This window comes from Equus przewalskii, chromosome 15 (genome assembly GCF_037783145.1).
Source record: "Equus przewalskii isolate Varuska chromosome 15, EquPr2, whole genome shotgun sequence".
In the NCBI taxonomy this organism is placed as follows: Eukaryota; Metazoa; Chordata; class Mammalia; order Perissodactyla; family Equidae; genus Equus; species Equus przewalskii.
In genome coordinates, this window is record NC_091845.1 from 48,445,553 (window position 1) to 48,459,705 (window position 14,153).

Here is a 14,153-nt window from a genome sequence, read left to right on the forward strand (position 1 = left end):
GCATAACAGAGGACTAGAAAGACAGTGACAAAGTCTAGAAACTCTATTACAAGAGAAACGGAAAATTAGAGATGTTTACATTGGAAGGGAGAAACCTTGAGGTAGACAAGAATGCTGGCATTAGATATCAGAAGGTTTGCCATGTTGTAGGACAGGCACTTTCCTACCAGTGCTGGTATCAGAGAGTGGAGTTATACAGGGCAGTGGATTTCACCTGAGTATAAGAGAGAACCTGCTCACAGCGTGAGCTGTAAGGCAATAGAGCTGGCTTCCCGGGAGAGTGTGAGCTGTGAGCCCCCCATCTCTTCAGGAGTGGGAACATAGGCAATCCTTATTGCTGAGTGTCTGGCTCTTAGAGGTAATAGACGTGTAGGAGGCCCCAGTGCAGGGCTTGCTACCAGCACTTACTTGTAAGATGTCTCTGTTGTGAGATGCCCCTCCAGTGGCCAAAATCTTTGTCTTGGGCACTGCAAGAAAACAGAAAAAAACAGCTGTGACAAGTCTCCCAAGGCAGTAAAGGCTGTTTTCCAGAGTTCTTCAGCCACAGAGGGCTTGTGTTGGGCCAACGCCTCTTGCTTATCATTGGGACTGGGGGAGAGACTCAAAGCTGGCTCTGTCCATGCAGCCTTGTCACATATAATCTTCTGTAAAGCTGCTGCCCCACCCACCTCTTACTGTCTTCACTTTTTATAAATCATTAAACAACAAAATCTCTCAACAAACCAGGAATAAAAGGGAATTTACTTAAATTGATAAAGGCCATATATCCAAAATTTACAACGAACATCATTCTGAAGAGAAACATTTAGAAGCATTCTCTTTAAGACTGGTGTTCCTCCCAGACCCTAAAAATGGCCTCCAAATGACCCCTGACTTCCGATATTCATACCTTCATGCAGTTCCCCTTCACATTCAATTGGGCTTACTCAATACCAGTAGGATATTGTATAAATGATGGAGTGTGATTTCCAAGACTAGGTCATAAAAGACATTGAGGCTTCCGCCTTGCTCTGTTGTAGATCACTCTATCTTGGACCACTCACTTTGGGGGCAGCCAACTGCCATGTCATGAAGACACTCAAGTGGTCCTGTGGAGAGGCCTACAAGGTGAGGAACTGAGGCCTCTTGCTAATCGCCATGTGAACTGGCCCACCTTGGGGGCAGATCCTGCAGTCTTCGTCAAGCTTTCAGATGACATATTGACCTCAGTCTCAGGAGAGACCTCAGTCAGAACCACCGAACTTTGCTAATCCCAAATTCTTGACCCATAGAAACTGTGTAAGATAATAAATGTTCACTGTTGTTTTAAGCTGCTGAGTTTTGAGGTAATTTGTTACACAGCAATAGATAACTAATACTAGGAACAAAACAAAGAGTCATACTATTTAATACACTGTTACATAGTACTAGTTATACTAGTCAATGCTACAAGGTAACAAAAATAAGAAAATGTATAAAGACTGAAAGAAAAGATAAAACTTTACCATCATTTACAGACAATGAGCCATCTACTTAGAAAAATTAAAAATAGGCAAACTAATGAAAGTTTAATAAAGTTTCCAGACAGAAAATCAACTTACAATAATCAACGGCATTTCTAGCAATAATCGACTTGTAAATATGATAGAAAACAAGTTACCATTCACAACGGTAACCAGAAATGTAATGTAGCCAGGAAATACCTTAGCAAAGAATGTGAATTTGAATTCGAAGGTTTTTGAATTCAAAAAAATTCATTTTTTTCAAAGGAAGAAATTGAAACTGTTATTAAAGTACAAAAAAGAATATCTAAATAAATTAAAAGATATTCCATAGTTTTGGATGAGTATGAATTAACATTATAAAAGTGTCAATTTTTTCAAATTAACTTATAAATTCAATGCAACCTAAATAAAAATTCCAACTGGATTTTTACAGTACTGAACCAATGTATTATAAAATATTTACAGAAAAATAAAGACCCATAAACAGCTAAGACAATATTAAAAAAAGAAAAGTAGGAAGGGGTAAATTGCTATACTACATATTATTAATACATTGCTATGGGCTGAACTATGTCCCTCAAAAATTCATATGTTGCAGTTCTAACCCCTAGTACCTCAGAACGTGACCATATTTGGAGGTAAAGATAGATACCTCTTTAAAGAGGCAATGAACTTCAAATGAGGTCATTAGAGTGGGCTCTAATACCATATGGCTGGTGCTCTTCTAAGAAGAGTAAATTAGGACACACAGAGTGAAGACCATGTGAGGACACAGGGAGAAGACAGGCACCTACAAGCCAAGGACAGAGGCCTCAGGAGAAACCAACCCTGCTGATACCTTGATCTCAGACTCCCAGCCTCCATGAGTGTGAGAAAATAAGTTTCTGTTGTTTGATCCACCCGGTCTGTGGTACTTGGTTCATCAGCCCTAGTAGACTAACACAGACATACTGCAAAGTCATAGCAATACAGGTTGTCCCAAGAACAGACAAATAAACACAGGGAGTGAAAAAGGGGGTGCAGAGAGAGACCCAGGTATATATAGGAACTTGATAAACAATAAAGAGGGCACCACAAGTAATGGGGGAAAACAGAACTGGGTCACCATGGGGGAAAAAATTAAACTGGATCCCAATTTACACCATTCACAAAGGGGGACTCAAGATGGATCAAAGTCCTAAACAGAGAAGTTACAGTAAGAATAGAAAATGTAAAACAAAACTGCTGTGACACTGGAATAGGGGAAAACCTCTCACATAATATCTCAAAGGCATAAAATTGAAGCTGAAAAATTGGTGAATTTAACTTAATCAAAATTCTGTTCAGTTGCTGACACTATAAATAAGGTTAACAGACAAACTGATAGAAAATGCTTACAACACAGAAAACTGACAAGGATCTAATATTCGAAGTGTGCAATAAACTCCTGCAAATCAATAAGAAATCCAATATGGGAAAATGGGAAAGGATATAAACAGCCAATTCACAAAGGAAAAAAACCAAAGTTACAAAGAGCTGTTCAAACTCATTATTAAAAAAAGAAACACAGATTAAACCAACACTGAGATACCAGTTTACACCCACCAGATAAGCAAAAGATTCAAAGGTGCTTGATGGTAAGTGTTGATGGGGATGTGGGAACCCTCACGTATTGCTGCTGAGAGTAACCTAATGACTTCAGGATCCTAAGACTCTCAGCCTCTTCTCTCCACCCCCTCACACTGAGCAGAAGCAGCATCTGACCTCAAGCTAAAGACCTGCCCTCTAGTAAAAGTGAGCTACTAACTGGGGAGGACACCTGGAGGGCCTGAGAGAGAAGCAGAACTTGAAGTCACACTGAACTGCCATGGCAGACACGGAAAGACGCAGACTTGGAAGGTAACTCCGCCCATCAGATAAATAAGCTGGGTTCATCTTCCAACTAGAACAAAATCCTGCTGATTTTGGCATCTGGAGAGACTTTGTAGGAGGTCTCCAGCTTAAAAGCTTGTACAGTGCTCACAGGCCTCAAGTTACATCTCTCTGTTGTCTCCCATCTACTTAGGCAGCCTCTCCAAGCAGCCCTTCTGCTGGAGAGGTGTGGGGAGGCCCACTGGGAGAAGAGACCTTGCACCTGAAAAGGACACCGAGAGTTGCTGTCTACACTAGGAGACCCAGTTATTCATTCAGCACTATGAACTCACAGCCAAGATAACTGAGAAAAACCAAGAGCATGAAAGAGAAGGATCAATGTAAACAAACAGAATAGTTAAGAAAAAGAAATCAGGGAACAAATTTGAAAAAATTTTAAGATTTATCCTCAGATGTACAGAGTTCAATAAAACAAGAATAAACCATTATGAAAAAGAACCAAGACACAAGAAATAACAATCTATGATTACAAAGAATATATATAAATAAATGGAAAGGCTAAACAGTAGACTAAACTTGGCAAAATCTGACTAATAATCTGAAATATACAATCCAGGAAATTCCCTACCACTTAAAGTGATAAACAAAGAGACAGAATTAAGTTAGAAGACATAGTGATCACTCTCCATTTAACATTTATTCATTCTACAAAGACTTAGGGAGAGCCCAGCTATATCCCGGGAGCAGTTTAAGCACTGGCAGGAGGTGGTTTAACAAGACAGCTGTGATGCTTGCTCTCAGACAGCTCATATTCTAGTTGGGGAGTGACAGACAATCAACACACAGATAAATTAACAAAACAGGACGTGATGGTGACAAGTTCCATGATGAAATAAAGCACAGTGAAATTAGGACCAGAGGGCCAACATCTGGTTTAATACAGAATTTCTCAACCTCGGTATACAAGTGACACTTTGAGCCAGACAATTCTTTGTTGTGGAGGATTGTCCTGTGCATCGTAGGGTGTTTAACAGCATCCCTGGCCTCTACCCACCAGATGCCAGTAGCTCTCCCCACTTAGGACAACCAAAAACGTCTCCAAATACTATCAAATATCCTCTCGGGGGCAAAATTGCCACTGTTGAAAACCACCAATCTATATGAACTCTAGCAAAAAGAACAGAGAAAATAGAGGGGAAGACATAATGTAATAAATTCCCCCAGATGAAAGAGGCCAATGAGTGCTCAGCACAATGAATGAATAAGGCCTATGCCTAGATATTAATCAAGAAATTTTAGAATTCTAAGGAGAAAGAGAAGATTCTAGAAGATTCTATGGAGAAAAAAAATCATTCTGATGGGCATCAGGCTTCTCATTGGCAACACTAAAAGTCAGAAAACAATGAACATTATTTTCAAAGTTCTGAAATAATATTTTTCAACTCAGATATTTTTATCTCTATCATTTCCTTTACAAGAGCCTTTAAGTGTGAAGGCAAAACAAAAATATTTTCATACAGTCAGAGGTCTTTCCTCTACACGCTCCCATCTCTACATGAAAGAATTAGCCAAGGATGTTCTGAGGTGAAAGATGAAATACAAATTCAAAAAAAGTTAGATGCATGACATAATAAAAAGTACTGATCAAAGGAACCAGCCAAATGTGTAATTTACATAATTATTGATGTTAAATGCACACAAATCAGTAACATTCTGGAACCAGAAAAAGGGAGGTGAAGAAAGGAGAGAAGAGAGGGAACGTAATGTGTTGTTCTGGTGGAAAATATAATTACTGAACAGAACACAAATTCTAAATGTTGATCAAAAACTATACATTTCAGTATCTATGCTAAAATTTTAAGGGTAATTACTAGAAAAAGAAGTAGAGCCTTTAGGCCCAGGTGTCAACAATGGAGATGCCTTCAGGGGTGAGTAGGACAGTGTAACTGAGTGGACCAGGCTAGTGTATGACAACAGAGGGTGACGTCGTGGCACCCAAGTGAGCAGGCACTACCTAAAGGTATTTGATTTAAAAAATTGAACATCATGCTAGACAAACACGACAAATTCTAAAAATAGAATCTGTACTCAGATTGTCAGTTTACTACCAATGTTTGTTAAAAGGAAAAGAGATGAAATTAAGAAAAATCAGCCAAGGACATTTACAAGATTGTTCATAGCAGCATTATTCATAATAGTGACCTGGAAAGACCAAATGTATATCACAGAAGGATGGATAAATAAGTCGTAGTATAATCTTGTGATGGAATACCATAGTGCTGTGGAGTTAAGAGCTAACAGCCACACTAATTCACATGATGGATTCATACACATAACACTGTTATAGAAGCAAGTCACATAAGAACACATACAGTATAATTCCATATATCATGAAGTTCACATGCAGGCAAACAAAATGAGGTAATTTTAGGGATGCATACATAACTAGGAAAACCATAAAGAACCTCAGGAGAATGACAATACAAAAATCAGGAGAGAAATTACCTCTAGGGTCAGATGGGCCTGCAATTGAAGATGGGCTTGCAATTCTAAGGTCTGGCAAATGTTCTATTTCTTAACCAAAGTGCTCAAGAAACAGGTGTTTGACTTACTAGTATGTTTTACAATTAGCTGTATGATGCATAGACTCGACAGTATGCATGATATTTTTCACAATAAAAAATAATAAACATATAGTTCCACCTCCACTTAAAATGGAGATAGTCAAGAAAGAACATCCCTTATGCTCTAACAGTGAGAGAATGCTGAATCAACAAACAAACAAACATTCTTATTTAAAGTTATCAAAAAGCTGTGAATGCAAAGAATTCTAAATAAATTAAATCCGGGGATGAGATGAGCCCTATACTACCTGACTTACCCAGGTAGTGTAAGTTAACAGGTGGAGTTAAGACTCTAGAGGCCAGGAAACTTTGGCATGAGAGACAGAAACCTCTCAAACATTTAGCAACTGTGTTTTGGCTAGTGCAGTGGACCTGAACCTGGAGGAGCCCCAAATGCAGACCAGTCCTGCCTACCCCTCCACGGCTGGCCACTGTGTAAGTGGCGATGCAGAGGCCAGGGGCAGGGCAGGAAAGCAGAGGGAGACCTCTGGAGTCTCACAGTGCTTAGATCTGTCTATTTCTGTATTGCATGACTCTTTCACAACAAAAAGGCAGTCCTTTACTACACGAGTATTTAAAAACAAATAAATGTTGTAAGCCCCTGCAGCTGCCTCCCAGCCTGCCCCATCTTCACCCTCGGCCTTTAAGAGAGTGTCTGGACTGGAAAAGGGGAAGGAATGTCAGCCCCCTAAGGAAACGATCCAGGACATGGGAGGATGTTCTAGTGTGATTCCACGTTGGAAAATCAAAGACATCCTCTGTGTCCAACTGTAGGGAAAGTCAGCTGGGCATGAAGTGAAGCACCACAAAGAAAATTTTTTTTTGAGGAAGATTAGCCCTGAGCTAACATCTGCTGCCAATCCTCCTCTTTTTGCTGAGGAAGACTGGCCCTGAGCTAACAACCATGGCCATCTTCCTCTACTTTGTATGTGGGACGCCTGCCACAGCATGGCTTGACAAGCAGTGTGTAGGTGTGCACCCAGGATCCGAACAGGCAAATCCCTGGCTGCCAAAGCAGAACGTGCGAACTTAACTGCTGCATCACCAGGCCAGTCCCTAAGAAGACTTTTGACGAACTTTTGGGTTTGTATGTACAAAGGAAATAGGACTATGGTTATGCAAAAATAAGCTCGTAAAGGAGACTGGATGAACTCCCAGATGGTACGAGTGGTTGGGGAGCGGAGATGGGATTATAAGTACATGTAGGTTTCTTCTCTTTATTTTCCAAACTTGATATCATAAGGTTTTACTGATTTTACAAACCAACACAAACAAAATGAAATATACATAGAAATACAAGCTGAGACGGACCATGGCTTTAGCCCAGCCCAGCTGGTGCATGTGTCTCATGGTGTCTAAACACTGAGAGAGCAATCACTCCTTACATAAAGCAGATGTAGCCCGGTGGTTAAGAACCCAGAGTCTGGAGCCAGACTGGCTTGGTTCAGAAGCTCTGCCAGCCTCGAGCAAGTGACTTAACACTTTGGGTCTTGGTTTCCTACTTTGTGAAGCAGCAGTAATACCAGTACCCATCTCAGAGGCACTGTTGTTAATAAGGACGAAGTGCTTAGGAACCAGGCTGGGCACACAATAGGCACTCAATAAATGTTGGCAGCTATTATTATCATGATCACCAGTCTTACTTCAAGCTGGCAAGACAGGTTTGATTCTGCCTTTAAGCTTGCTAAGAGGACAAGTAACTTTATGCTGTTTTGCATGAGAAATACTTTAGAGGCTGGGAATGATGACATAATCACATTGCCCCTCCGAGCCCAGGAGGGCCTCTCTGTTCTCACTGCCTCTGCCTACACAGGGGGCTGTCAGGGACAGCCGCCCCCTAGGGTGTCCCCTCCTGATGGCTGGAGGCCCCTTCATACCAGGCACTCAGGGCCGACCTCAGCACCATCCCTGCCCTGCACACCCAACTGCATTTCTTGGAGAACTCTGAAGTCTTTGGAGACCTTTGGGGAATTTTTCTTGCGTGTTTTTTGTTTTTTTTGAGGAAGATCAGCCCTCAGCTAACATCTGCAGCCAATCCTCCTCTTTTTGCTGAGGAAGACTGGCCCTGAGCTAACATCCGTGCCCATCTTCCTCTACTTTATATGTGGGACGCCTGCCACAGAACGGCTTGAAAGGCAGTGTGCAGGTCCACACCTAGGATCCGAACCGGCGAACCCCACGCCACCGAAGCAGAGTGTGCGAACTTAACTGCTGCACCACCAGGCCAGCCCCTGGGGAATTTTTTTTACACTTTGAGTGGTGGGATGGAGAGGAATGAGAATTCTTATAAAGCTCATTTTATTTATTTAAAAATTTTTCTTGAGCACACACACATCCTGAAAAACATACATACACATCGTAAGCTGACAGCTTGACAAATTTTCACAAACTAAACACCTGTGTAATCCAGGAAACAGAACATCGTCAGCACCCCAGAGGCCCTCTCAGGTCCCCTCCTGAAAGGCAACAGTTAACTGTGCTGACTTCCAACAACAGGAAATAGTTTCGTCTGTTCTTGAATTTGATGTACACGGAATCCTGCCATACGTACTTTTGTGTTTGGCTCAAAGTTACATTTGTAAGATACATCCATTTTGTTGCGAGTGGTAGGGGCTGGTTCGTTTTCATTTCTGTGTAGTATCAGGTTGCATGAACACCCCACAATGCATTTATCCTATCTACTATCAGTGGGCCTTGGGCTGTTCCCAGTGTGGAGCTACTGGGCACAACGCCATGATGAGTGTTCTCTCACACGTCTTTAGAGAACATGTATACATACTTCTGTTATGCGTTCCCTGAGCAGTGAGATTGCTGGGTAAGTGTGCATGTAGTTTTAGTACCTGCTGCCTAACAGGTTTTCAAAAAGGTTTACCCAATGCGATTTTTTTTGGTGAGGAAGATTGGCCTGAGCTAACAGCTATAGCCAACCTTCCTCTATTTTGTATGTGGGAGGCTGCCTCAGCACGGCTTAACGAGTGGTGCATAAGTCAGCGCCCAGGATCCTAACCTGTGAAACCCAGGCCACCAAAGCAGAGTGCATGAACTTAACCACTGCACCACCGGGCCAGCCCCCCTAATGCTCACTTTTGTAGTATCCTTTTCCTTGGTTGGTCCGAAGACACGAAACATACCCTATATAGAACCTGGGTGGTCCTGAAAGTATCATGAGGAGGCCCTCAAGCAAAGAGGCTTCAGGGGTTTCTACCTTCTCTAGTGATAACTGCTCTGGCCCAAAGAGACAAACACATCTTAGAAACCTGAACTCCAACCTCCCTGCAGACCCCCGAGACCATTCCAACATCATCTGTAAGAGGAACTCACGGACCTCCTAAAGCTGCCCATCCCAGAGCTCAAGCTCTTAGAAATCCCCTTCTCCCCCTAAGCACCTCCCGGCCCTGGTTCCGCCCCTCCCTTCCAGACCTCTCAGCTTTGACAGTGGCTCTACATCCCCACTCTTCCCTGTCTACACTGAAATGTCCAGAACTCTGCCCTCCAGGTAGATGGGGCCTGGCCAGGCCAGAAGGCCAAGGTCCAGTCATGGCCCCAGCCCAGACCTTTCCTACCGGCACTGCCCATGTCCTTAGACATGGCCAGAGCTTGGGACATTTAGTCTGCAGGTTGGAGGTTAGGATTACAGACAGATCTCTAAGTCCTACAGTTCTTGGTCAGGAGATCAGGCTCCTGGGACAGAGCAGAGAAGCAGGAGCAACCTGCTCCTGGGCTATGTTTGCCCACAAGTGACCCTTCAACTCACTTTCTCACCTCACCACCAGGGGCCAGGCTCCATCTCCCTCCTGCACGGGGCCCCAGTAATGCAGCCTTAACGGATAGAGCCCCACTAGGCCCAGCCTGAAGGATCTCACGCACCCAAAGATGTGAGGGCCCCCACCCCAGAACACAGCCCACCGGCAGCTCACTTACTGACTCGATATCCCAGGCCCTCGGCATGAATCCTCTTGGCCATGAACTGTCCTTCGATCAGTGCTCGAATCTCCACATCCCAGGGGAATGCTGACACCTGTCTCCAGAAGAAAGTGGGCACAGAGTGAAGAACTTTCGTTGTCCATTCACGCATGTGTCTGTTGTGTGTATATGTGTGTGTGCATTTGTGTGTGTGTTGTCTTTTTAAACAACAGCCCAGATTGGGAATTCATGACTCAGGCCTCTAATGGAGCTCATGCATAGCTGGGCTCTTGTCTGTCATACACACTCACACAAACACACAACTCACATACACATGCTCACAGCCTCACGTATAGATCACTGTGGGGAGTCAGAGCATCAGAGAGCTCAGTCTCAGGCTGCTGAGGGTTCAAGTTCTGCCTCAGTTATTCAGCTCTGCAACCTTGAATAAGTTACCTAAATCTTGCTGAACCTCATTTTCTTTGTTAACAAAACTGAAGTGATAGTGGTACCTGTGTTTTAGGGTTATAATATTTGAATCAGACAACGGAGCCTAGTCTATGTCATGGATACTCACTCAATGACAGCCAGGAGCTTATGCTGAGAACCCCCAACCATGGAGTGTCTTTCAGGCTGACAATGATAGAGATCAACTCTACCCTTGCCTGTTTCTCCAGCCCCTGAGACCAGTGATGGCTGCTGTCACTCCCTCTCTCACGAACTACTCCAACCTGACACACCTACTTTCATATCGTCAACCTGCTCCCTCTGCCTGGAAGTCTACCCACTCTTCCCATGGTGGGATCCTTCTCATCCTTCAAGCCTCGATCTCAAGGCCACCTCCTCAGGGAGGCCGCACCTGGTAACCCCATCTAGGGCAAGTCCCCCAGCCCACCACTCACTTCTTCTCTGGCGCTTTGTTCTTTCCCTTCCTAGCCACGTCACCCACCGTAATCATATGTGTGTTCATTCACTTGTTCACTGCCCATCTCCCTCCTAGACAATGAGCTCCGTGGAGTGGGGACCACATGTGTCCCCACTGCCTGGCACCAATCATACATATCTGTTGATCAAAGGAACAAATGAACAAAACTACCCTCTCCTTGACAAACCTAGATGGGTTTATGTAAAAGAGAACAGGCATATCTTCTATGACAACAGAAACCAAACTGATCCTCCATCAGAAGACCAAGATGAACCCCCTACACTTTATATAAAGCTTTCCATTTATAGGGGGCTGGCCCTGTGGCCGAGTGGTTAAGTTCGCGCGCTCCGCTGCAGGCGGCCCAGTGTTTCGGCGGTTCGAATCCTGGGCGCGGACATGGCACTGCTCGTCAGACCACGCTGAGGCAGCGTCCCACATGCCACAGCTAGAGGAACCCACAACGAAGAATACACAACTATGTACCGGGGGGCTTTGGGGAGAAAAAGGAAAAAATAAAATCTTTAAAAAAAAAAAAAAAAAAAGCTTTCCATTTATAATCCAATATCTAACGTCATCATCAGCCATATAATCAAATGCCAACTCTAACTGGTACAGTTACTAGACAGAGTGACTTACTGAAGTTGCCCAGACATTTATTAGGGTCAGAAACATCTCTCAGATCCACTCCAAAATGTGGTGATGACTCTCTGATAACTATTTCACAGAAAAGTCAATCAAAGCAGCGGGTGTGGACCGAGTACCTCCTGGGAAAGGTCACATGGTGGAGGGGAAATAAAACAGCGGCTTAGGGCCAGAGAAGACTGGGTTTGACCCCCTTCACCACCTAGGCCCTCGTGACTTGGGTGCATTATTTAGCCTCTCTAGGCCTCAATTTCTCCATCTATTAAGAGGACGACAATACCTACGTCATAGAGTTGCTTTGAGAAGTAAATGAGGAAGATACAGAAAACCACCAAAAGAGTGCCTAGAACTAAACAGCACTCAATAAATACTGGCAAATGTGAGTGCCTCCCATCCCAGAGCCTTTATCAATCGGGAAGAAATTCATGATCTGGAGATCTGTGAGTTTCAGGAGGTGAAGGATAAAGCTCGCCAAGGAAACGGGCTCTGTGACGCTCAGTGGCAGTCACTGTGAGCACGTTAGCTCAGGGAGAACCCGTAGGTGTTCTGACTTCTCTCTGTGAGAAAGGATGGTGCCTGTCTCAGATCCTGCTGATTCCCCAGCATCTAAAATGCACCCTGGCACATCAAAAGTGTTTGTTTTATCAATGGCAGAGTGAATAAATGAGATCCCTAAAAGTAGCATAATTTGATAGGCAATTGTTAAATTTAATCCTCAAAAATGGAGCCAATGCAGCTCCAATACCAGTAACACACATACCTCACGGTTTTCTGCACTAAACCTATGACGTCCAACAATTTCAGGGGTGATCTCCATTACGTCAAAATAAAAACCTGAAATAAGACCAGGAAGAGATTAGCTGTCAGTGGTCAAAAACAAAAGATAAGCTTCTCAAAGACTTAGAAAAGAGCTGGGTGAAATGACCCCATATCCCTGTCCCCAGGGCCCCTCTTGTCTGCCATGAGACCTGTGAATACTCTCAGTTCCTTTTCTCCAGCAGCACCTGAAAGCTTGGGCTAGATTTTCCTAGAGGGAACTCTTCCTAGCCTCACCTGGCAGCCCAGGCTAGGAGGCAGCCACCAAACTAACCCTTACATACCAGCACGGGTTTGATCAAGGGAGGTGCACCCCCTCCCTGCTCACCAAGGCCTGCCCCCGATGCTGGGCACTTTTCCTAACAGAACTCTGTGTCCGGGGCAGAAAGCTGCATATGGGGATTCACCAGGGTAAAGTAGGCGCTGTGACTGCCATCTCTGATGTTATCACCAGGGGCTTCGAAGGGAACAGAAGATGCAACTCTGGCCTGATCTTCCACTTGGAGCAGCAGTCAAGAGTAGCCTCTTGGCCCGACCTCACTCAGATCATGGCGTCTCACACTAGTTTATAAGGCCCATGGAGCAGAAGCGTAGACAGACAGGGCTCCCTTTGGCTTCTCCACAGCCCTCAGCCTCTACTCATGGGACCCTCAGCCTTGTCCCTCTCACCAGCAGCTGCTGCCCCTCCACAGGCCTGGGCATCACCAAACAGCCTACCGAGGTTTCCACCATTCCCCATCTCCGTGGACTGCAGTGCCTTAGAGAACTCGCTCCAGGAACGGGAAGCCGACTCATCGCGGATCTTCTCTCTCATGAGGGAGCCATTTTTAAAGCTGCAGAAGTGCACACAATGCTGAGAGAGGGACCTAGTGCTTGCTGACTGGATCCACGTGTTTCAGTGAAGAGTCCCTTTTAGAGAGGCTGCAGGTCAGGCTGGACCACAACCCCCAGCCAGTGCACGGCAGGGATCTGAGGTTCTCCCTCAGGTATCAGACCCAGCACACATGCCTGGGAGTCACTGCAAAACATACTTGTCTTGGGCACTGTTTACAGAGAAGGTTACCAGAAAGGAGCCCCAGGGAGACACAAGGAGCTGTGGTTTCTACATACTGTACTACCTGGACAATGGAAGGGGGCTGGCTGTATTTACTAAACCTATATATCCTCCAATGGTTCCTGGGGCTTGGAGGCTCAGAAACCACCCTCAGTAGCTTCCAGTAGGTCTCCAAAGGCCTGTGGTCAGGACACAGAGCACACCCCTTCCATGAGAACTGTCAGGAAGCAAGACGTGCTTACTACAATTTGTTGAAGGTCTATCTACCATGTGCCAGACATGTGATAACAACACTATAAAGTAAATCTCTTATTCTCTCAACTTTATGAGCAAAGTGTGGTTCAGATACGCTATGGGGCCTGCCCCAGGCCACAGAGGATATAGGCGTTGGGGATGTGATTTGGATCTGGGTTTGGGGGGAATTCCAGTTCCTGGGTTCTTCCTCACCCAGCTCTGTGGTCAGCAAGACCCAAAGAGTCCATGGGGTCTCAGCCACCCACAAGATCCTCAGTGGTAGAATGACAGGGTGCTCCAGATGGTGCCAGATGTGCCTGCACCTCCTCCTCCCCACTTAGCCTACCATAGGAGCGCCATGTAGTGCTGGGTGTCAACCGGGTTGCAGAAGATGTGGCCTTCCAGGGCGGGCGTGGGCTCCTGGAGCCAGAGAAACAGGGTATCACTGGTGCCTAGGCTGACCTGGGGAGAGACGGGCAGAGGTGAGGCCTCAGTCTCTGCCCCGCTCCACCCACCCGGACCCCCACTGCTTCACTCCTCATGCTGCAGACCTCCAGATTAAATGCCACTTCCTCGGAGAAAATTCTTCTGACCCTCCTACACCAGATGAGTCCAAAGTC

The 14,153-nt window shown here is 44.8% G+C and overlaps 1 protein-coding gene across 4 annotated transcripts in view; it reads right to left on the reverse strand.

The window, feature by feature from the left end:
- Positions 1-14,153, reverse strand: part of XYLB (xylulokinase) — a 78,165-nt gene that overhangs the window by 29,701 nt on the left and 34,311 nt on the right. For all 4 annotated transcript variants that reach the window (XR_011527508.1, XM_070577241.1, XM_070577240.1 and 1 more), the window contains 5 exons: positions 13,880-13,995; positions 12,963-13,078; positions 12,190-12,263; positions 9,881-9,977; positions 409-467 (listed from right to left, as the gene is read on the reverse strand). Coding sequence is in view for 3 of the 4 variants with exons in the window: in XM_070577241.1 (XP_070433342.1) it covers positions 409-467; positions 9,881-9,977; positions 12,190-12,263; positions 12,963-13,078; positions 13,880-13,995 (462 nt within the window). In the remaining variant the exon portion in view is untranslated. The remainder of the gene's footprint in view (positions 1-408; positions 468-9,880; positions 9,978-12,189; positions 12,264-12,962; positions 13,079-13,879; positions 13,996-14,153) is intronic.